Source organism: Coloeus monedula, assembly GCF_965178545.1.
Source record: "Coloeus monedula genome assembly, chromosome: 4".
Taxonomy (NCBI): Eukaryota; Metazoa; Chordata; class Aves; order Passeriformes; family Corvidae; genus Coloeus; species Coloeus monedula.
In genome coordinates, this window is record NC_138784.1 from 27,213,923 (window position 1) to 27,239,597 (window position 25,675).

General features: G+C 38.2%; 1 protein-coding gene across 1 annotated transcript in view; it reads right to left on the reverse strand.

Annotated features, from left to right (window-relative positions):
• Window positions 1-232: 232 nt before the first annotated feature.
• The window catches only part of IFT56 (intraflagellar transport 56), a gene marked incomplete at its 5' end in the record, with an annotated part of 46,257 nt that continues 20,814 nt past the window's right edge, over window positions 233-25,675 (reverse strand). Inside the window, 10 exons of the mRNA XM_082280855.1 lie at window positions 233-498; window positions 1,904-2,037; window positions 4,223-4,329; window positions 6,782-6,851; window positions 9,011-9,094; window positions 12,945-13,033; window positions 20,042-20,105; window positions 20,528-20,581; window positions 22,396-22,451; window positions 25,521-25,623. Coding sequence (XP_082136981.1) covers window positions 387-498; window positions 1,904-2,037; window positions 4,223-4,329; window positions 6,782-6,851; window positions 9,011-9,094; window positions 12,945-13,033; window positions 20,042-20,105; window positions 20,528-20,581; window positions 22,396-22,451; window positions 25,521-25,623 — 873 coding nt within the window. The 3' untranslated portion in view covers window positions 233-386. The remainder of the gene's footprint in view (window positions 499-1,903; window positions 2,038-4,222; window positions 4,330-6,781; window positions 6,852-9,010; window positions 9,095-12,944; window positions 13,034-20,041; window positions 20,106-20,527; window positions 20,582-22,395; window positions 22,452-25,520; window positions 25,624-25,675) is intronic.

The window sequence follows — 25,675 nt, forward strand, 5'->3', positions numbered from 1 at the left end:
TCTTCTCCAGAGGCCAGAAGGCTTGCTGGAAAAAAGCCCCCACCATGCAGTTCAGTAACTCTTGTGGAGGAATCTGGGGAACATTTGAGGAGCACTTTAATTTTGTGGTCAGTTGAAATTACTATTGAAAAAATGAAACTTTGAGGAACAGAGTAGTGCAACAGAAAAAGCACCAATAAAGTTTTAACTAAAAAACCAAAACCCACCAACTTGCTGAATGTTTTGAATCTCACTGCAAGACACTCTTCCTCAGCTGGGTCAACCTGCTTGAATGTCTAAAGTCCTGCAAGGAAGGAGATACCCAGAAGGCATAGGAGAAACCAAGACACTTGTCTTGCAGCCAGACATACAGTAGCAACTGACCTGGTTCATTTTGTGACACTGACTTAAACAGGGACTCTGTTCTCCTTGGCCCACTTTTTCATGATGCGAACAATGTATTCTACTTGAGAATTACCAGTGCTCTTCAGAAGGTCCAGTACTTCCCGTAGAGTATCTCTACAAAGGTGAAAAGCAAAGATTTAAGTGAGGGTTAGACCCAATTGATACCAAAAAGTGCTCACATCAAACTATTTCACAAAACGTGGTCCTCTGAGACAGAGAGGTCCATTCATCTGCAGGGCCGGAACTGGTTAAAATGCACACTAGATGCAATCCCAGAGACAAAAAAACAGCCAATGAAAATGTCTTGTGTACAGCTGTAAAGAAATTATAAGTTAAAAAAACCCCAAACCAGCAAAATGTAATTAGTTTTGTGTATGCATATGTGTGTATTTATATATATAACCTCACTCTTGCAAAATAGTTCCCCAGAACAACCAAAACTTAAAAAAAAATCTTTAATGTTATTTGCTAGTCTTTAGTATGGCAACATCTAGCTTAATGCTGCAAAAGCACGTTACACATAACACAATACACAAATACAATACACATATACACAAATAACATGGAAATCAACATTTCTAATGGGATAAACCTATTATTATTAAACCTATATAAATCCTGCCGCTGTTTGCCAGCTAGTTTACAGTAAGAGCTTAATTGTACATTTTGAAAAACAGGCAAGCTATGTGTATTTTACTGCATCTGCTGCAGTGATTGCTAAAAGGACGCTTGAAAGTTATAGTAGTTAATGAGATTATTCCAGCAGAGAAGTGAATAGAAGGAAGGTGTAAAAGCCAAGATACACACCTACCAGTCATGTAGGAAACAGCAACTCTGGCCAGAGGACAACGGCCATCTGGCATCACAGCAGAATATTCACAAGCGAGCAGTTCTTAAATACAGCTTCACTACTCTCTCTCATTCCCCCATCCAGTGAAATGGGCCGAAAACAAAACTATCAGTAACACAGATGATTTCCTTTAAGCTTTCACCAAATAAGTGTATTTGTCTGAGATGGTCAGTGTCTTCAGAAGGCAAATTTTAATGAAAACACAGTCTCGTCTACTCACTGTTTAGAGAAATCATGTCCTCTCTACAGTGTTGAGTAAATGTTTTCTTAGTTCTGTTCTATGCACCTTAAAATGTCATGTGATAATTTTCCACTCTTACACCATCCACATGAAACGAGGTTGTTTTCCCCCAGTTCATGAACATACTACTACATTTATAACCTAGCTTTTCCTAGTATGATGACTAATGTATTTCGGTATTTTATAGTCCATAGCACTTGCTGGTAAGTTATTCTCCACCATATATTCTATAACTGTTGGTGTGGAAGATACACTTCAAGTTGAAGACTGCATATGGAGCCTCTGGACAGAGTGTCTATTCTCTGAAAGGCCAATAAAAAAATGGAAGATGATATGTAGTCCTAAAGCTGAGATTATGATTCTGGCTTACAGCTAGCTGAAAATAGGAAAAGAGCAGAATAAATTCAGATACAACACAGAATACTCACTTTGCTTCTCGGCCAGCTAGGATCATTTGAAATACACCCACACAAGCACCTCTCTTGCCTTCCCAGTATTCAGGATTATTGTCCAGTCTCTCCAGAATATCAAATGCTTTGGCCGAATAGTAAAACTGACGCATCTGCACAGAAAGTGAAACATTATTCCTGACCACCTTTCAGAAGGGGATTAAAAACACTGAGCTCAGTTTTCTGAAATCAGCAGCAGGTTGTAGAAGCAATGTGCATTTTCCTGTTTTTCTGCAGGCAGCAAGTGACACAGAACAGGGACATTTCAGCTGGGGAAATGGGGAAACAGGTGGTATTATAACACCTTTTTTTTGAGTTGCCCTTATCTAGTGTCGTACCAACTATACCAAAGCCCTTGACAGAGTATCAACCTCAAGCTAGTCCAGACGTTTGAAAATGAAACCACATTTCCTCATGCAGACATGGTCACATATTTGTTTATGTTATGGGTTCAACTTTTTTTTTTTTCCTTCACTGTTACAGTACAGTACAGTACAAAAGAAGATTCAGTGACTCTATAACCCAAAATTTTCCTTAGCATAGGAAAATCCAGTGTGTACCTTATCTTTTCTGCCTTAGGTTCTCTACTTGTAATCGGGAACCAGAAGCAAGTTGCTTGGCAACAGTCAATGCAAAAGGAGTGACCAGATTAACTGTGGCTTTTGAAGTCAGTATATCTCATGTGGGCTGTATGAGTGTTCTCCACTTGAGCAAGCCTGAATAACAATGTTGTTTGTAACTAGCATCTTCCCACGAGAGAGGACAGAAGGTAGACTGAGCACAACCTCCCATCCTTTGGTAGCTGGAAGCCTGCAGAGAAAAAAGTGCAGCCTGTGGGAGCTACATTTGGAAACTTTAGTCAGAGAAACACTGGTACTACAGGATGAGTAATAATTCTCTTTTTTTCACATAAATGTTGATTTTAACCACTGGTGACTAACAAACACTTAAATGGATGGGAATAAGGATAGTGAGTAAGAACAGTATCAGATGTGTCAGCTAAAAGGAAAAATTTGAACACTGATCTATCCAAATTAGTATCTGATCTAGTTCCATTAAGCAGGTACAGGTTTAATATTCTTCTATCTGACATAAAAGTAGGAAATGCTTCACCCCAAGTCATGTGCTGCTCCCCATATGGACAAGATGGGCAACTGCATAAAAAGGATCAAGAAATTAGGATGAAATCCTGCATGCCAGCTTCCTCACTGAACAGCTTGTATCAGCACAGCAATGAGGCATCCAGCTACACCAAGTCTCAGGACACTGTTGACCTTGTTCCATCCATGCTCATTGTGTTTTCTGTTGAGCAAAGCCTAATGCAACTGCTTCCTTAAGCTACATCTCTGGTGCTGTCTGTGGACCTCCAATATAATGTAATGTTTCAGAAACAATTGAAGAATGCTACATAAAATCAAACAACATGGACCTTGCCATTTCGTGCAAGAGGTATGAACAGCTGCTAGTGTAGAAAGACAAATTATAATACTAAAGTAACAATTTTGGAGCAGTCATTTATGACCATATGTAGACACATAATTAGGCTGCAAAATTCAGTTCTATAAATCCAGTTTTTAAGAGCTCTAGATAAATCCAAAATGTGGTGCTGCTTCTCCTCATCAGGACAAGAAGGTTTTGAGAAGAATTTAGACAAAGCAATCAACTGATTTAAGTGAGATTTTAAATGATCTAGAGAGAGATTTTACATGAGGTCTGATTGTCAAGTTGTTTTCACAAATTGCATCTATGGGAAACACCAGAGGCATAGCCACTTGCTTGAGCAACTAGACTTTTAGGGTGAGATGGTAACTGAGTACTTGAAAGATGTACAAGAGATAATTCTTTCAGTTTTAGAATAATGCTTTTGAGATCACAAGGAGTATCTCCCATTCCCATTACAAGCTTTAAGGAAAACATAATACTGTCCCGACTTTAAAAAAAAATAGCGGCACGAGGCATCTTGCTGAATCTATGCTAGATTTTTTTCCTTACAAGTTTTTTGTCATTTCTACCCATAATGAATCCCTAGTAGGAGAAGAAACTGTTATCATTCTTGATAGCTCAAGCATGCAGTAATTTACCAATGTTTTAATCGATGGGTTCTCTACCAAAAAGGCCTGTAGGTTAAAATACTGACTAATCCTTGCCCACTCATTCATATTATTAGACATCCTGCTGTTATAAAAGAAGTTCACTAGTCATGACAATGATAAAAGTATCCAAAGTATCCAAAAAATGACTGTTGGTACAATCACTGAATTAACAAGTCATACACCAAGCTCTAAAGAGAAAACTCACTTTGTAACAATCATTTGCAATGAGCTGCAAAAGGTTAAAGGAGTCCCCTGAGGTCTCCATCTTCAGATAGAGCTTCCAGGCCAGCTGTGGTTTCTTATTCATAATATCTGCAATAACAAGAAAAAGCTGGAATTGTGAAAAGAATATGCCACACACAATATTCAGTGGCAGGTGGAACAGATATTCCTGTATTTCTTTGTTTAATGCAAATGCATGCCTCAGCCATGAGCATGAGGCTGGGAAGGGAAACTTCTCCTTATCTTCTGTCTTACTAGTGGTAACAGCCAATTCAGCAGAGAATACCAATGTCAAAAGGAATAATTATGGTGTTTACATCTTAATTTATATTTCACAGATAAGCAATAAGAGCAACTCTCATGATTTCAGATGTGATTAAGGAACAGAATGGAAAGCATCAGAGGAGCTTTTTATGCAGGACAATTAACTATGGCAATCCATTTAGATGGTAAGATTTAGGACTGTGTGTTCTTACACACAAAAAAACTTAATTGGCACCAAACTTAGGTCTTTAATACTTGGTGCCCATGTCAGTCTAAACACTCAATTCCCATGATTCATAACAAATCAAAAGGAGAGGGCAGAGGTTGAAGCCCCTCCAATCATAACAAAACTTATCATTACACATTTAGTAGAAAAAATGTTTCTAAATTCCTGAGATCCTGTGCTGGTTTTAAATTTGCATATATGACTAGAATTTTTCATCGGTCTTTAACCATCTGGTTAACCATTGGTCTTTAAACATCATTGCTACACACAATTAGAAATAAATGAATCTGAATCTTCCATCTCGATGAGTAGAAATTCTACTAGGGTGTTTAAACACAAAGGTTCTATTTCCTGGCGATAAGAAGCCATTCTCTTGAATCTGAGGTTGGTATTTGTAATTCCAGGCTCATTCAAACAGTGGGAGAGAAGAAAATTAAATTAAGTTTTCCTTTCTTTTTCAAGTCTTAACAGCTGTTCAGAGAGTACCTGGCTATTCACACATGGATGAGTCTTGTGCTTTTTCAAAAGAGGGACTGTTTAGCTTGTTATATTTGTGCCCACTGTGTCTATACTTATGTTGCAGGTAGAATGGGTGGTAATCAACAATAAACATGTAACACCAAATCACAGAATTTATAGATACTTCTCATTTAGGAGGCAGCAAGACATCAAATTGGATTTATCTCTCATCAGCTTGAGATACCGTAAACAGTGGTAAACAGCCAGTTCTCAATTTCCAACACCAATCTATCTACCTAGAGCAATGCAGTTCTGTACTAATCCAATGGTTTTTTACCTTCTCTTTGGTAGAAATAGTACTATAATACTAAACAAAAAATTACATTCTGTCATGCAGAAAAAGATGCACCTCTGGTACTTTTTGCCCCTCGGAAATATGTCAGCATTGAATTGTTTATGACTCAATCCCTAATTGTACTCTGACATTAATGTATCATAATGTGATCTGTTAGTAATTTACATACTTGACACAAAAAGATAACTATATTCATCATTCCCATAAAAAATTCAAATAAAACATTCATATCTAAACCACTCAGAATCAGGTACTGCAGCTTAAAGAAAAAGGAAATAAACTGACACATCCTAAACCAGAGTCATAGATAGGCATCCCTATGTGTGATGTGCCTGTCTGGAAAGACCATGTTAGGAGATGTTTACTATATCTGCAATATGGCATAACATCCCAAAGCATACATATTTGCATTCCAGGTATAACTGCTGAAAATGGTTTGATAAGAAAACACTTTTGCATAGAGGCACTGTAAGGAAAACGAATTAGCCTAGGGAGTCTCAGACTTGAGTCCTTAGAAAAGCCCACTTCTATACTATTTTGTATGTGGCACTGCAGCTGTCTCTGTACTGAGGTGTACTCTGCAGTGTTTTAAAAACTGGTTCAGAAAAAGTAAATAAGATTTGCTAGAGAGCACAAAACACAGCAAACGTTTCCCGGCTTCAAGGAAATTCAAGGAAAGAACTCTTCTAAGAGTTTTCAGAAGAAAAAAACATGCTGGAGATTATAAAGGATATCCCTCAGACACAGGAGTTTGGACAACATGTAGAGTAACATGGTAGGAAGAAAAATACCATGTATGCTTGCCTGATTCTTCTCTTCCCTAGACATCTGACATTGGCTAACCTTGGAGGCAGACAGACCCTTGAGCCTGACCCAGTATGAATGCTTCTATTTTGTGTTTTACTCTGAACATTTTAGAGTTGTAACTCAGTCTTTTAAAACAGAAAGTCTTCACTCAAGCAATTGAGCAGACAATTGAGAAGAAAAAGGGTCACTGGTCAGGACAAAGCTGCATTGACAATACTGTAAAGCAGTGCACTGAAGCAGTAATTGCTTATAAAAGCCAGATGTATGAAAGGTGCAATAACCACCCACACTATAACTAGTGCCATCAGCTTTTCACTTTCATAGTCCTGAATCCACCTACAACATTAAATTCAATTAGGAAAGTGGATTGCCAAGACTGACGCAATAGAGGAAGATCTGTATTCTGCAATGTTGAGAGTAAAGTGACTCACAGCAGCGAGCCAGCCAGCTAAGGTAAACAAAATCACTTTTTATCTTCTCGCTCTGGATCAAAAGGAACACCTGCAGGAAGAAGGAAAAGAAAAGATTATACATGCATGTACTTTTAAACAAACAGAAGGCAAACGTTCCTCATTTCAACACACAGATAAGGTTTAAGTCACACAAACAACTGTTCATGAGAAGAGTTTGGGTATGCAAGTGCAGTGTAGGGGCATCCCTCTGTGTGGAGTAGGTGGAGGATTCACACAGTGCCCTGTTTGTCAAGGGACTTGTGCAGCTTCAGAACACCAAGCTGAGCAGAGGGTGCGGCCTGCCCTGAACAAGCGCCAGTGGGCGGCCATGCAACACAAACAGCACAAAGGAACACTGGGCCTGTGGGAAAAGCTATTTGGAATGTGTTTGTTTAGAAAGCAATGCAAGCAATTACATTAGCATCTTCTTGAAATACCAGAAGTTTCACATACAGATGAGACTTTCCTCCCATACATGTCAGAGATCATTCCAGGTGTGCAATAAGCCATTTCTAACCATTTCAGTTTCAGTAAGGTTCTGAGGCAAAGCACTCATCTTTTGTACCTTACTGTACAAATACAGGTTTGCTCCATTCTACATAAAAAGGGTTGTGTGTGGGAAGTTATACATTTTAAAATGTACTCTGGCTTTGCTCAAAGAAAAAAAGCTATTTATGCCTCTCTCAAGTATATTTGTAACTATATGGGATGCTACTGGCAAAAATCAAAATACCTTTATAGGAATAGATGTATGTACTGGAACAGTGAGTTACACAAATTACAGACATTTGTACTGCTTAAACATTGCTGATCCCCTAATTTAGGGGGGGGGGGGAGAAGAAGGAGTAATAGGGAAGAAACAAAAAGAAAGCAGTGTTATCACTGTAAGTAGCACTTTATCATACATTTTATTTTATTATGTCCAGGGAGGTGTGCTTTAAAATAACTTAGCAAGTGCTGTATGTAGATGTTTTACACGTTTATGAGACACTGGGGAAGGCTGATCTTTATATGGAATTGTCATCACAACCCAAGATCAGACACGAGGCCAGATAAATCAATGTAATGACATAATTCTGGTATTTAAATGCATCACCTATATAACACAAGTTTCTATAGAACAACTTCTAAAAACTAAGAGGAAAAATGTAGATTAACAGCAGTTTACAGCTTTGTGTTTCTTTGTTGCCTAGTTGCTGCTAAACTTACAGAATTATCATTTTTATGGAATTTCAGGAATCAGCATAGCCTGCTAGCATAGTCTTGAAAGATTTTCATGAGGCTAAGTGAATTGAAAGCTTGTTGAATTGAAATATATATCCATTTTTCTTCAGTCTTGGATGTTTTTCTTAAAGAGAGATGCAATTTTGGGTCACAGAAATTAAGGGGTAAGGGTGCTGGATGGGAGGGTTGGGATGCGGGGGGAGATGAGTTGTAAAACCAGGGGAGCTCTGTTATTGACAAACCTGGTTAGTTAAAAAGTTGGAAAGACTGGAAAAACAAAACAAAACATAAACCCCAAACCAACCAAACCTATATGATCCACTTTAGACTATGTGGTGTGGGATTTTCTTTGTGGCTTGTCTTCTTTTCTGGTCTTGTGGAAAATGTTGCTTCCATCTTCATAATAGCTATTTGCTTTTGCATATTTTAGTTGTAATTAAGTTTCTGCTGCACACAGACATAAAAAGTACTGGGTGTAGAAGTTAATCACTTCCAGCTGCATCTGAATGCTGCTGAATAAGATAGTGAGCACTTCCTCTTTTCCGCCCACATATCCCAGAGGAAGAGGGTTTTTTTTAAACACAAATTTCTAGGGACACTTAGAAGCTCTTAAGTATTCAGGGTCTTTTACTTAGCATGCCCTACTCAGTCTGAACAAAAAGAGTGCCTGGGATCCCAGACAAAGCGTAGAAAATCTGATTAAGAGGCCATTCTTTGATCAATTAGAGGTAGCTGCAAGCACTCTTGTGATGCACCACAAGCAGCATGACTCCCTGTATACCTCACATTACAAGATTAGCAAGATAATCTTTTCTGAATAGTGTTCACTGAGAGTTTCAGTTCCTCTAAGAAGGGGAAGAAGATGTTCCACAGAACCTGCTTATTTTCAACCAACATGAAGGTCTGGGTGAAGAAAAGGAAGGAAAGCGGGGGATATGAGGGAAAAGTTTCCATTGCTGTTTTTCAAAGAAAATAAATACATACCTCTTCAGCTTCACTAAAATTGCCCATTGCAGCTTTGGCTTGGGCATAGTTGAAGTTAAAAGTGTCATTGTTGTAGAAGTAACTCTGAAAAATATGGACAACCCCCAAATAAATACAACAAAAAAACCTCCTCCCATGATATAATAACATTAAAAATACCACCCCCTCCCAACCCCAGTCTGAGTCAGACCATATAAAGACAATGGGAAGGAAAAAGAAAATCCCACATTAGGAACATATGGTATTTATAAACAGTGGGCAGAAAAATTATGGACTAGATTTTCCATCCTACATTTGTGACTACAAGCACCGCTGAAACATTCCACAACATTAGCTATGAGAGATCTGGAAAATGTTCCAAGCTCAAAATTGCAGTGGCAGCTTTTGTGGGTATAATTTTCACTTGGGGCATGTGAAGACATGCTGTGCTGCCATGGTCTCTTTCCCCTCCCAAGCACTTAGTTCACCACTAGGGTGGGTAAATAGGCAATTGACTTCCTTGAGTCTTTAAGGGGAAGAACAGTTTGTTTTTCCAAGACTTGTCAAGGTTTATCAAGAGATCCTGGGCATCTGGTTATGTGATGGATACTAATCTGACAAAATGGATCTCATGATGCAGGTGGAGCCACAGTACTGGGCTGTAGCAGGCAGCACACCAGGTAACAGGACTTCTTTAAGCAAGCCTTGCTTACCGGTATCCTTCTCACTAGTTGAAGTGCAACACTAAGTTTTTCTCTCCCATAACACTAGACATGACACATCTGGTTTAGGACACACCAGACTGAACTAGCTGTTATCTTTTCTGAAAAGCTACATGGGTCAAAGCAGGAAATGTAACTCTAGGTACAGGTTAGGTTGATATTTGGGGTTGACCTGATCACAGTCAGACTGAAGTATAACTCAGATGACCAAAAGTCAGCTGTGTTCTACATTCAGCACCATCCCACACTGCTGGACCAGTAGAGCTGGCAGAGGTAAGATAGAACACAGTATCAGATGCAAGCACAAATGGGATTGAGGATTCCTGACCTGTGGATCATGCTTATGAAAGAGCATGGGAAAAAAGGAGGGTGGTTTATCCAATACCGTTACTGCAGGAAAGCCTCCCGGGGTGCCTAACAGCAAGGTGTAGGGAAGAAGAAATGTTTTTCCTTATCCAGCATTTATAAAGGAAACAAAACTTGTGTAGGAAGATCAAACTTTTGGTTTTTTCCCTCTTTTGAGTGAAGAGGAGGTAAAAAGCATAGTTGGGACTGTACTAAACATACAGGAAGCAGCGGACAAATCCCTTTCCCAGTAGTATCTTCTTTCATGATGTAGGGACACTGAGGAACCTCTTCCTTTCACTGTCACAGGCAGTCTACAAAGGGTACTGATTTAGTCCACCCACATAAATCAATCTAGTGCCTTGAAAGGAAAGGTGAGGGACTGCCACTTTGCCAAATGTCCAGGTTTCACCCCAACAGTCTATGTTAGGGTGCACAAGCCAGTAAATACAGCAAGCTGTGTGACAGCATGAGGATGAACCAATTGGGGTGAACCTTAAGCTCAGTTTGTAAAAACATTTCAGTATCCTTAGGGTGAACTAACGGGTTTCACCAGATGAGGATTACGACACTTTACTGCATTCTTTCTCAATAGTAGTTTCATGTGAATCAGCACAAGTCCCAGGTTAAGTAAAGCTGGTGAGCCAGATGCTAGTTTTACTATGTGAATGCTTTCTTCTGTTCAAATAGTCCCCATTGTATCTTTTAATTAAAATGGAGAAGCACCTCTGTCAGGAACCAAACTCAAAAAATGTGTCATTCTGTCCTGGCCATATAAGTACTAGAGACCAGACCTACGACAAAATCAAAACCAGGAGAAATGAACAAGTTCCCCTGATAGTACAACACATTCACAGCAGCTAGACAGTTTATCTCTTTTTTTTTTTTAAACCACATTATATGTACCGGACTTTACTCTCTTGTGGTCTTTTTAGAGTTATTCAATCTTTTAATAAAACCAACTGTCCTCTGAGTGATGTCCATTTCAATGAGATGCTCAGATACCCAGCTTAAAAATGAAGAATTCCCATTGTGGCCACAACTCAGCTGAGCCTGAATCAGGTTGTTTTTTACTCAGTTGATCCCTGACAGTGTTATAATGTCACTCTTGGGGCAGCTGGCAATACATTTATAATAAGGTGTCCCCTGAGACATTCTTATGCCTAAAGCAGTTTTAACTGCTCATGGATGAAGGTGGTGTTATCTTGAGAGAATATCAAGCAAATCATCTTCACAGAGGACAGCTCCATTTTAAGAGCTGCAGAGATTCTACTGAAGTTTATTCCTGTGAATGAAACACAAAGGTAAAGCCATGTAAACCTTGCCTGTAACATGGTACAGAAAGAACCATTTGCACCCCTGTGACCTTAAGAGAAGGGAAATGACTTAAGTAAATCTGAGCATGGCTAGTCTCAGCTGAAAAATTATGAGAAAGATCAATTATTTCAAAAGGAACAAGCAAAAAAAGTTTAGTAGGCAGTGAACTTTTGTCCCATATACCTTGGAGGTGATTTGTAATCACATTTAACTTTGACCTTTTCAGGTTAGAACTGGTTGTTTAAGAACCTTTTCAAGGAAATGGAAAGAGCTGAGCATATCTGTGGAGTAATTCATTGCAGTATAAATGTAAGAAATACACAGGATGAATTCTCTGGAAATTACCATCTATACCAGTCGGCAATAAACTGAGACCAGATGACCAGTTCTAACTAGAAATTCAACTTTTAGATGGCTCAAGTTAGGCAAAGCAATTCTTACTGTTAATTTCCTTTTCTTCAATTACACACACTCTCCAGTTTGGGGTGGTGGTGGTAGTGTATCTCTTCATTCCACTACACTGGAGCCACTCCAGTGGCTAAAGCCACTGGGATGTCTTCAAAGGTCTCTTTCCAGACAAAGTTTAAAAACACTACGCCTTCACCATTTTTCACTCATCAGCTGCTTTTGGGCACCATTACAGCCACATGTTTTTCTTTAGATCTCATTTTCCTTAGAACATTGTAATTATGCTCATCTTGTATCTCTCCCAATTCTTTTAATAATTTCTTTTGAGATTCTCATTCCTCTTCCCACCAAATACAGAGTTGTTTCAAGTCAAGTTTCAAACCCCTGGAACAAGACTGCAATCATTTAATCCATAATCACAGTCCAGCTTCCCTCTTTCCTCACATCTGACTTTAACTGTGTATCTGTAAGTTATACCCATTCTATCCATTGAATACTGGTGATCTGATAATGTTGCATGATGGTGATTTAAAGCTTCTCTTATTTTGAAAAATGCAACATTGTCTGCAGGGTACTCAGATACTTCTGCAAAAATAACATTCCTAACTTACTGCTTTGGTAATACTACCCTATTTCAGCCCTTCAGTGACTGCTTTCTCTGTAACATGTAAGTCTTATTTCTTTCAGAGTCCTTCACGTCCTATCTTCCTTATGCACTCTCGTTCACTAAAATGTTGTCCCCAATTATTAACCTGTGTCAATAATCGCCATCACTCACTTGGTAAGTCTTAAAAAAACGTGGATTTTTTTTCCTCCATGCTGCCCACCCCCTAAATACACACTTTTTTTCACTGTCTTCCTTTAATTATATTCTTTATCTTCCGTGATGCCACCAGCAAGCCTGATAATGGTTAGATTGCAAGTGCAATGAGTCCATCATGCCCATCATGCTGCATGGGACCATTTTCTAAATTGCTTCTTTACATTTTAATCCATTTATTGTACTGACCACTTACGTCCCACTATCACTCCTGTGTTTTATTTTTACTATAAAAAAGGATAAATTTCTGTATCTTTTTATGTTTCCATTGTGTCTCACATAGTACAGTCTAAAAGTAGTGATTCTGTGCATTACAGTACTACCAATAATAAATAGTACTAACCTTGATTGAGTTGAGGTAAATTAGGACATTAGGAAACTGTCTAAGAAGAAAGAAGCAGGAGGACATGCACTGTCTCCCTGGAATGGTATCTAAAATTCAAAAGAGAAATGCAAATTTGTAGAATTTAAAAACACATGGTAATGGAAATCACTGCCAAGACTGCTGGCACCTATGAAAGCAGCTAGTTTCTAAAAATAGTGTAGCTTGCCTTTTCAGGCAAAGGACCATACTGGACATTAGAAAAAACCATTAGTTCATCTTGTCAACTCTCTCTACAGCATCCAATAACTATTGCAAGACTTTATTCAATAGCAACAAGTCTTTTCTGTGACACAATTTATGTAGTATAATTTTACCATTAATTATTCTTACTCTTAGGAAATGACACTTTATACAAAGCCTGAGTTTGCTATTCTAATGCCATTAGCCCTATTTCTTCAAAATTATGCTTTTCAGTTATCCTGGACAAAGAAACTCTACTTATTTTAATTTTAGTTTGAGCAAGAGAGTAAACTTGATATATTGAAAATATTGTTATAAAAAAGAATTAATACAGGAACAGGTAAAATACTCAGCGATATCAGACAGTATGGAAATTATGTCCATGCATTTGGGATTGCCACATTGCTCATAAGAGGTAAAGCCATAAACAAGTTAGACATATCAGTTCAAATGAGTGTCACTAAAGTTTGCTGCTATGTCATCATAAACTTTGTTGCAACCATATTATGCTGTCACCTACTCTGACATTGCAAGCTGTGTTAGTGAAAACTATTTCAAAGCTTTTTTAAAGATTCTGAAGTAAGATTACTAGGACTGATTTTTGTTAGGCCCAGCCAGCAGACACGGATGAACCCAAGCAGCAGGGTTCATCAGGGTTCATTATGCAAGTGATGTCAAATCTCTACTATTTCACTACACCAAGTGATCATCAGAGAGGATGCTGCTCTGCGCAGTTTGGAAAGGTGACAAAAGGTAAGATCCTAAGGTTACCAACATCCCTGAAGTAATCTGCTCCTGAATGTTAGTTACCATCAATCCATCCTCACCAGAAAATTAAAATAACTTTTCTGTATATAGAAATTTCATGTAACTAAAGACCAGTCTTTTGACTCCATACCGCCACACAAAATTGAGCGTTCAACCAGAAACTGTATATTCTCCTTTAAACATAGTAGGTAGTAATTATTACTGGAAAGCACTATATAAGATGTCAAAATATGTTTCAAAGGAAAGCACAATATTCTCATTTTTTATCTTTTACCATTAGGAGATACTGAGCTTGGATGTCCTGTCTTTTCCATATAGAGACAATCAATCCTTATCTATGTCTGAAAGAGACAATCAATCCTTATCTATGTCTGAACCACACCATTCAGTTCTCCAGCTTCAGAACATTATTTGGTTATTTATGAAGTGTTCACTTGGGAGGAGAAACTGGCCTAAATATTCATCTGTTATTTTTTACATGCAGGCATAGTTTTCATGACAAATATATGCCTTTACAGAACAATAACAGGAACAGTTTTATAAAAAGGAGCCAAGAAACACTGAGTAACAAAACTACAGATAACTCAAAAACGTCCCTTTTCTCTGATGTTTGATTTTTGAAGTTCATAAATTCATGATTTATTTTGAACAAAATTTTAAAACATGCAAAGAAAATTAAAACTGACGACGCATTTTTAGTAAAAATGAATCACAGTAACAAAATATTAGAAACACAATACTCCCCTAAATGATTCGAATGTTTCTAAATTTTAGTATTTATTCTTATGTCCACATTTTGGCAGAAAGTTTTATTATCCCAGCACACAATCCCCCACATATTTATTGAAAGATTTCATTAAAAAAACCAAACAAGTAAAACATCCGTGTATCTCATACAACTCAGCAATGAATGCTACCAGTGACAGAAAAACTAGAATTTTCTAATTCATCCCATGTGACTCATGCAGAAACAGGAAAAATTTGTCATTTCAAAAAATTACTTAGGGTGACCTAAGAGAACCTCAAAGAAAAAACTGCATGAAGTTCGGAAGAAATGTTCCATTCCTCCCATCCAACATCAAATTTGCCTGAGTTGGTCCTTAAAGAGGACCACTGAAAACAAAAGGGTGCTCTTTTTCATTATGCTTGCAGTGTTTCTGGGTAGTTTGTAAGACTTACACTAAGCACCAGAAGAACTGCATTTAATGGAAATGTTAATGTTAATTTGTTTTTACTGATGTTCCTCTTGCCCCATTTCCTCCTTAAAAGAAATCTGATCTGTTTAATTTTCCACCCAGTTGAGACCCTAGTAGAAGAGAATGAGAACTAAGTATAAAAATCTAGTTATATCCTCCTTCGTAATGTCTGTTCCATTTCAAGTCATTAGGATTAACAATTTTTATTAAGCTTAAAAAACCCCCAGTAACCAAGCTGCTGTTTGGGTGTTATTTATTGCTGCTAGAGAATGAATGTTGAATCCTACACTCTAAGTGCTTCCTGTATTTTTTTTAGTTTTTGTTTTGTCTGTCCCCTGTTAAAGTGCACAACATCCAACACGAGATAAAATGTGTACGTTTAATGGAAATGACTTGCACATTAACTTGGTTTTCTCCATGTTCCTTGAACATCCAAGGCAGAGATCTAATTAAAAAAAAGCAAAGGGCTTAGCTGATGACTCCAAATGACTTTACAAATAAATGACACTGTATTCTTCCTAAACTCCTATTGCTGCTTTTTCTTAATGCAGTCATGGGATTTCTACAGTTAACAAAAGCAAGTCAGAAAAAATATTCCACATCTTCATTTTGATCCATTATTTTTTGATAACCCACATTAAAATAAGACGCCTTGTAGACTGTTGTGGTTTAACCCCAGCTGGCAACTAAGTACCACTCAGCTGTTTGTTCACTCCACCCTTCTCACCCCGACAAAAAAAAGTAAAACTTGCGGGTTGAGATAAGAAGACTTTGATAATTGAAATAAAATATTATTAGTAATAATAATAATGAAAAGGGGAGAGAGAGAGGAATAAAACTCAAAGAGAAACAAATGACCCAGAATACAATTGCTCACCACCAACTGACGCATGCCCAGCCCCTCCCCAAACCACAACAAGCCCCTCCCAGCCAACTCCCTCCAGTTTATGTACTGGGCATGGTGTTCTACAGCATGAAATAACCCTTTGGCTCATTCAGATCAGCTGTCCTGGCCGTGCTCCCTCCCAACATCTCATGCAGTTCCTCACTGGCACAGCATGGGAAACGGAAAAGTCCTTGACTTTGCAACAACTAAAACATCAGTGTGCTATCAACATTATTCCCATACTAAATTCAAAATGCAGCACTGTACCATTCTCTAAGAAGAAAATTAACTCTATCCCAGGCAAAACTGGGACATAGGCCCAGTTGCAAGCAAAGACACAGCAAAGGATGTCCTCACTCTAGCAAGCAACAACCTAATTCTGTATTACAATCTGCAAAGCAGCTAAGTAACTCGATAAAGACCTTAAAGGTGTTGGCAAGGACTGGCCGGGTGGGAAGTGCTGAAGCATGATGTACACGCTTGAACAGCATGGCTGGCTACTTAGGGAAAGCCCAAGTATACAAACAGCAAGAATTCTGTTCTCCATTCTAAATCCAGCAAAACAAAGGGAGCAGATCAAAAATGACCACAAGTATACTACATAGTGGCTAATATGCTAAGTTACCTAAGAACATATAAACTAAGAACATATAAACATTGGATCCAAGGTTTGCCTAGTTCAGAGTTTGCTGAGTAAGAATATACAGCTATAGAAAGAAGATATTCTGATTTCACATATAATCCACACTGTGGTATGTAATGGCACTTCTGCTGAAGTTTATCCCAGCTTTCAACAATCTGCACTGAAGACTTCTTAATCGTTGCTGAAAAATTTGTGTTAAACAGCCAATGGACGTTTCATCTACAAATTTCTTTATACACTGTGGTTCTCACAAAGTTTCTCTATCAAATAAACTGTGTTATGTGAAAAAGTAATTATTGCTGTTTGTTTTAATCGTCTTGAGTGATAATTTATGTCCATGTTCCTTGATTTTTGTATTGTGCAGTAAACAATTCTTCTCTATTCCTCTTTTCCTTGTCATTTATGATGTACATAATCAAACTCAGTATTCATTTTTCAGCCCATGTATTTTCCTTTATTTAATCTCTCCTTCTCTCCTACTTCAAGAATCTATCCCCTTTCTCTGGTCATCCTTGCTGTACTTATTGCATCCTTTCTTGACCTACCATGTTTTTAAAGAAATGTAAGAACTGGAACTGTAGACAGTATTCAAGGAAAAAAATCACACCTGTATACAATGACCCAGTAATTATTTTTGTTTTCTCTTTCCTCACTGATTCTTAAGATCCTCTTCAATTTTTCTCATAATTTTGCTAAATTTAATTTGCATATTATTACCCAGTCTTATATAGTCTTTCGCATCTTTCATCATTATGGAAGCTTTTATTTTTACTACTATGGGTAATTTTGTACCATTGGTAAACGTAGTCATGTCATTATTTGTCTCCTATAGCTCATTAATTATGAATACAAGCCCTTTCTTTAGAGAAACAAAAGGTTCTTTCAAGTGTTCAAATCAGGTGCATTTTATCCTTTTCACTGCTATTTCACTGTAAATTTTCTGCTAGAAATGAGAAAGGTTATTATGTAGCTTCTCAGGGTTGGTTTTTTGAGGTATTTGCTAACACACGGATTTTGAATTTGATTATACTCAGATGACTGTAGTGGAATTGTAGTTGCATAATAAAATTTCAACTCAGGTGCTACATAATTCAATATTGGTCCAGAGTTACCTGTTCACTTGTGCTTTCTCTAAGGAAGATAGAAACAAAAAGTTCATGCTGTTTATTATGCCATGTAATTGCATTTACTAGGTCAATATGGGCAGAACAGAAGCCTCCAACTATTATTTATCTTTCTATATAAAATCTGTAACCTGTTTAATATGCCACTCACTGTTCCCATCCAGGCTGGCTGGTGAATGATTTGGCTTCAATACGGTGAGTTGCCTATCTAAACATGTAATTGAAAACAACATCATTTTACTCACTGATAAAGGAAAGATACTTATTTTGAGAGAAGTTTTCTATAATTTCTCAATTTTAGATAATTTCTACCATTTCTCCAGTGGCATCCTCTATTATCTATGCTTATTTATGTACAAGCTATGTCTATTTAATGTACAATCCCCATTGTACATTAAATAGGAACAATATCCTACATGTCACCTTCCTCCTATCACATAAAAAAACTATTTTAGTTTTTAACTGCCTCTTCTAAAACCAGGCGTTCCACTTTATCCATCTTCTTTAAAAACATCTAATAAAAACACTTACATTCTTGGGCTTCATGTGTTTGGTTTTTTGTTCTATCCTACCTAAATAGAACTGTTTGCCTCTTCTATTTCCTATCTACAGTTTGCTGACCTCCATCTGTTCTTCATTTGAGGTTCAGCAAAACCCGTCACACTATTTTACCTTTAGAGGAGTTACCCTGAACTGTGTGCTCTTCTGTATGGCAGTTTCCTCCCATAAGCTTTTAAGAAGATGACAAAGCAGTTTTTACATGGAAGTACCAAGAGGGCAAGATGCTCACAGTACTGACGTTTCCTTTTACCTCTGGAACCAATCCTTACCACAAGCTCATTTTTTTCAAGTAATCCACCTTCCTAATTGTACTACATTTCTGTTGCCATTTTTCTCCCCCTCAGCCATAGAAAGGTTGAAGTCTCAGCCTCTCTATTTTTATTTTGCATATGAGTTTAAAAATATTTCACAGTAAAATTCAGACTTCTGGGTTCCTAACAATTTCAGTTTTGGTTTTGAGCTATTATCTTCACAAGAAATCCTTTCAGGCTATCTTTTCCCTGACTATCTCTGTATTAATTTTATCCATGTGTGCTCTGGTCACTCGTCACACCTGCATGACTGTTATAGGCATTAAGATATTCCCACAAACCGAGTCCTCCACTGCTATAGTTCACAATGTTTCTTCCCATTTTCTGGGATCCCAGCTCTGAAGGGATAGCTTCAATGCAAAAAGGAATGAGTTAGGGAAATCTCATCTATGGAACCACTTTCAGCCTTCCAACATGAAATTCTCTGCTGCATGACCTCAATAGTACCAGGGCTGCGAGGGGAACAGAATAGAATGGCTCAACAGTATTTCTGAAACTTTCATCAGTGATGCCACTCTGTCTCTGGAGCTCCTTCTCTTTAGTCACCATGGACACAGGAGACAGCATTCTGTCTCTGAGGGCCATGAGCTGTCTGCACCATTAACACGCACAAGTTACCCACCTAAAGAAACTGTACTAAGTGACAGTGCCTACAGAGGAAACTGGTAAACTCCATTTAGTCCAAATTTCTATGTTACAACTACTGACTTTTTTTAATTCGGGATTTTTAGTTTTGGCAAAGAGAAGGGAAGAGAAGATCTTGGTTTGGTCTATCATTGAGTCAGTAAAACTAAATATTGAAAATATACTGATTTTGGGGGGTGGCGGTGGGTGGGTTATAATACCTCCTTTTATTTTTTTCTCTTATTCAAGCAAGAAGTTAGTCCCAGAGCTTCCATTCCTCCCTGTATCCAAATTCCTCTTTACATTTTTATGACCCTCAGTTTCAGGGCATGCTCCATGCTAGGACTGTGTGTACTTGAGGGGATTTCATTAGTGGTCCTTGATTTGTACCTGTGTATCTCTGCCTGTGAGGTTTCAGCCACTCACTCAATCTAATTAATTAGGTTGCTGTCTTCTGTTTCTATAATGGGGATTACTAGGCAAAGGCAAGCTGCCACTGAGTCTCTCACTGAAGACTTGGAGTTTGCAGTACAGCCTCTTTTCCAGGCAAAGTCATATAGTAAGGTTTGGAATTAAGACTTCTAATTTAAACTTGCAAATTTGTTTTAGATAACAATTTTGACTTTCTGAAACTCATCCTATAGCAACAAAATGCCTAGCAACATTCCTGCTAACAGTCAGCAGCTAGACACAGATATGGTGGTACATATTTGGATATTTTAAAATGGGTTACTTAATGGAAAAAAACCATTTCAAACATACCACATTCACTGGCTGATTCCCCCACCAACTGGAAGAACTGTTGAGCAATTTTCAGATGATCTCTCTGGAAGAAGAATAAAAAAGCAATCCAAGATGAGTTCTAGGGTTAGTGCTACAATACACTGTGACAATATGTTCTGAGGAACACTTGGGGAACAACTAACAGAAAAACTGCGGCTGAAGCAAAAACAGAAAAGGTAAACGTGCCACTCTATGTGCCTAGATAAAGAAGGACACTGTACAAAGCAAACAGGGTTTTTGGAAACAGGACAGAGAAATCAAATTCATCTTGATTTACTATCAAGGCCAGCAACAGAAGTATGCATTTCACTCATTCTGGACCAACTGTTGTACAGAACGAGGTTAAGAGACTCAGAGATCCTGCAATCTAAGAAATGACTGCCTCTTTCACTCCATTTCAGTTCCTACAGATCTGTTCACATTCTATTGTTGGAGAAGCTGGAGAACCTCATGGGCTTTACTCACCGAGCCCATTTCTTGTCCAAGTGCTGCATTTACCACCCCTTTGAGAATGTACTCCTGGGAAAAAAAAAAGTTAAAGGGGATCAGAGAAGACACAGTGAAGATTTCAGAAGACACACAAAAGCCTATGTGTACATTATTTTCTTCATAAATTGAACTCTTTCACAACTGAGTTCAGTAGGTAGCTGATTACTGTGGTAGTGCTTAAGCACAGCACAAATTTAGGCCCCCAAAATACATTCTACCTGCTATGCAGTCACTTCTACTAAATATGCAAAGATGCTACTAAAGATGCAAAGGGGTGCTGTGTTTTCTGATAAGTCTTACAGTCAAAGACAATGCACCAAAAGGAACATGGTAACATCCTTTTATGCCTTCTTCACCATCATATCACCAATAAGTCCACTACTGTTACACTAAAGCACAGATCCCCTTTCAAATATGCACACTGATTAACCATAACCACTGACATCCTTGCTGCAAAATTCAGTGTTTCTCATCAGGACAAAAATGTCAAGAAGTTTGTGCTCTGTGTCCACGTTACTCTAGTGAAATTAGGAACAGAAGCTGAGTACCCTGTAACCTCTAGTATGAGAAACAACTACAGTTTAATTCTTCTCTGAACAAATTTTTCTCGGCATGTAACAGACTCTTTTGTCTTACCCAAATCTTATAATTTAAGACTTGTATCTATGAACCTGTTGTAGGAGGTACTCCTGACAAACCAGGAGGTAAACACAGAAGGAGAGACTTCTTTCAAGAGACCAAGAGACTAATGACAGAATGTAAAGAAACAATCTGAGAGTACTAGCCAGGATAGTAAGTAATCGTTTTAGCACACCAACTGTTTTACAGATGCCAAATTACTATCCTATGGGCATTGTGACAAAAAAGAAATTTAAGAAGTACTCAAGGAGATTTTACAAGTAGTTTTGCAAGTCTTAGCAGGGAGTTCCTTACAAGTGTGAGTGAGAAATGGAAAAAAAAAAGCACAAAGATTCTCATTTCAAAATGTGATCAAGAATTATTAGCCAAGTATATTGGGACAACAAAGGCTACAATAGGACCAATAGCTGCAGAAAACTGTTCAAGTAAGTTTTGCTATACTGAAAAATGCAAGAAGTGTAAAGCAACAGCAGAAGACACTCCTCACTCCTCAGCACAGAATCACCGGATCTGTGTTTTTGAGGTTTTCCTTTTCCCTGTCTCCCTCCCTCCCTCCATCTAATTCCTCCCTCCATCTAATTCCTCACACAGACTCATGAAAGGTCCCTTTTATGCACAGCTATGTAACCTTTGGAAAATAAACAGTAAAGAGGAATAAATCAGAGACTAAAGATGCTGGAACAGCCACAGAAGAAAATTACAGTAGCAGCTAAGGGACACTGAAGTTTTCACTCATGGCAGCCAAAGTGTGATGGGATTAGAAAATACCATTTATTTAAGGTGTTTAATCTAATCTAGCTCATTTTTATTGAAATGGCTTCAGGACAAACTATATGAGCATCTGAGCTAGCAAATCTGAGGGATGAAAAGCCACCACCAGGCAGACAACTAGCTATAGTCGGAAGAGGGCTTTTACCTATGCAATAATGGTCCATTCCCCAAAATCAAGGCTGCACACAACAGAGCTGTGTTCTTAGTTGAACCCAGGTGGTACAGTAATAAACAGGCTAAGTACTCATATATGCACATATATAATACTTTATGCATGCACATTAAATTTATTGTTGGTGAAGGGATCAAAACACAAGAGTTTTAAGAGTGGGAATGGGGCAAGCTGTCCTCAGGATACCAGTTTTGTATGTGGCAGATTTCATAACAGTTTATAACCTCTGTCTTTATGTGTCATGACATCATTTTCCAATTACCTGTGGAGCTGTAGGTTCCAGGTCCTTAATCAGGTTATAAGCCTCCTGCACATCATCTGAAATGCCAGACATTAGAATGCATGACAACCCATAGCACACTGTATTAGAACAAGTCACTCATCCTCTACAACATTCCCCAAAAGACTAAGAAATAAACCATTTAGACAGGAGGAGAAAGGTAACTATAAATCATTGTGAATTTCTATCACAATGGTGATCGTTTTCTAGAACTCAAATAACAAACGCAGAGTGAGTAATAGCTTCTTTATTACTACAGTTTTCCTAGCAGAGATGGTTTGGCCCCTTTGCTCATAATCCAGTGGCTGCCTTCTCAACAGCATAAGGTCAAAATAATAAATCCATCATCTTCCTGTATTTTGTTTTCTCATATTTGTTTAGCCCTCAAAGAGAGTAGGGTAGCATGATGCTGTAGGGAAACTTCATCTTTTCCCTAGCAATATTTCAGCAGATCCTAATTAACAAGGAAAAAGCACTACTAGTATAGATGCTTAAATGGGAAGTTTGAAATCTATAAACAACTTCCTTTCCACACAAGAATTAGATAAACTGAATAGATCCTAAACTTTACCTAAATTAAAAAAGATGTTGGCACTATGGTTGGCTTTGTGAACCAACCTAGTGAAGATCCTCTGTTACTGGCAAAGTTTTGTTAATATAGCATTATACCAACTGCCCACACAAATAAGCCTTATCAAACAAAAATTTTTTTCACTAGAACATACAATCCATGCAGCCATTTAAGGCAATATACATTGGAGCTGCTAGGCTCCCACCCATCACCTCTGCTTTCTTATCTATTCCTTTGAACAGTCACACAGTAAGGCAGCACAATGTACTAGCCAAAAGTCATTACATTTTCTTCCTTTTTTTTTTTTTGTCATATTTTTGGCTAGCTCAGACCACCACCACCACAAAATGACAGTAACCCTTATTTTTATAAACACAATGTAGACCATCAACACAGAACTATGCTTTTCAGGCTCCAACAGAAGCGACTAGCAAATCTTACAGGAGCAGATTACAGCAGGACACCAACTGACCTCAAACTCTGTTGGGAGTCACTACTCCGAAGAGTTGAAAAAACCAGGATGCATGTTTATACTTCAGTCATTCCAGTTCAGAGCATGTATTAGGACAAGCCTAGCTTTATCAGAGACCTTTTCAGTTTTGGAGAGACATCTGTAGTCACTAGAAGTAAGAATTTCTCACTTTCCTAACCAATGCTGCTACCCTAGCAAGACTTAAAAATGGAAACTTAGCCAAACCAGAAAAGAGGTTTTAGTTCAAATTGCCCTTGACCTTCTTTGTCAGTATGCAAGTCATTAGTATATCATAGTGAAGAGCAGAACCTAACTCATGAAAATTACTGCAAGGTTAACAGCATACGAGTAAACAAGACTGATTTTTAACTGATGCATGAGATGCACTTTGTTTCCATTGAAGTAGAACTTAATTTGAAACATCTGTAATTATCAACAATATTACTGTGCAAAATAATTGGTAATAGTACCAATATTGCCTATAGTGACATTAGCAACAATAACACTGGACAGAAAGGTGGCTGGGGACAGCAGACAGATTTACCACTGCCAAAATGTACTCACTAATTCAAGGTGTGACTGGTTGTGTGAATAAGGGGATAATAGTTGATGCTGTATACCTTGACTTTAGCAATGTCTTTGACACGGTCTCTCATACAAACTTGAAAGACAGAACTGGCTAAGTAAGACTATAAGAGTATGGAAAACTGGCTGGACTACCAAAGGACAGTGATCAGTCGTACAAAATCCAACACGTGGCTCATTACTAATCGAATGCCCGAGGGACTGATACTGTTGAATAGCTTACTTTTATTACTGATCCAGATGATAAGATAGAGTACTCTGAGCAAGTCTGCAAATGATAAAAGATTGTGAAGAAAGCTCCCGGACACTGAGAAGCAGCTCCGTAGGCTGAAAAAAATGGGCTGAAAGAAATCTGATGAAGTTCAGTGGAGGCAAAATGCAAGTCTTGCATCTTGCTTGGTTCGAAACATGCCTGAGCAAGTCAGGTGGGGAGCTGACTGGCTAAAGGCAATCTGGCAGACAGTGCAGCCTTGTAGCAAAGGAGGCCAACTGCACACTGGATCATATTAGCATGAATGGAGCCATCGCAGCAAGGCAAGGAATTCTTTATTTGGCACTTGTAAGGTTGCACATGAGTCTTGTGTCCAGTTTTGGGATCCTTCAATCAAGACAGACATCGAAACACTGGAGTGAGCCCACCTGAGGGCTCCCAAGGCAGTAAGAGGGCTAAGGAGAAACTGAGAGAACTGCATTTGCTTAGCTTTCAGAGGAGAAAGGATCTCAAGGGAGATCTTATCACTGTCTACAATTAACTGATAGGAGGGTACAGAGTAGATGGAGACAGGTTCCACAGAGTGAGAGAAAGGCAGTGGACATCAGGTAGAACAGAGGAAGTTCTGACTGGATGCTTGTCTGGACAAGGCTTTAAGTGACCTGATCTAATTCGACCTGCCTTGAATCACACAGCCAGTCAACCCACTGTAGAATAAAAGAACACAATGGGAGAATATGAATAGCTCTGAAAAACTCAGATATAATTCAAAGAAGCTGGCAAACAAAGGAGAGATACAAGAAGAAAACTCTTACCAACTGATTCTGGCTACCTCCCTGCACTCTTTAAGAACTGTAAAGTAGATTTTAATGAAATATCTTGTTCACAGTCACTTTGGTATATATTTTGTTTGTACTGTATTTACAGAAATGGTTGTCCTTGCCTTCACAGTACATACGCCTACCATTCTCACATATTCAGGCAGAGGAGAGGCCCCCTCACTAGGAACAAATAAACACCACCATCCCCAATGCCATCTGCAACCCAAGAACCTCCAATACTCTGCTGAAGTAGGCTTTTTTTGACTGCACAGTATTAAAGATCCTCTCTGCAAGCCATGGGAACTTTCACTTCACTATTTTCCAGAGGAACAGAAAGTGAAATAAATTACATTTTACTGCAAAGAAAAAAAGCATTGAGTAAGTTGAGGTAAGATGAATTAATGTCATCCCTGAAGGTATGAAAGAGCCAGGGGAAGGTGTATTTACCTTGCTGGAGATAGTAAATCACAAGATTCAGTCTTGCCTCAGGAATAACATCAACCAGAGGAGGTAGGACCTGCAAAGCCCCTTCTCCTCCTCGGAAAACCACCTGCAGAGAAAAGAAGCATATTGATAACCATGTATCAGAATCTTTCCTATGA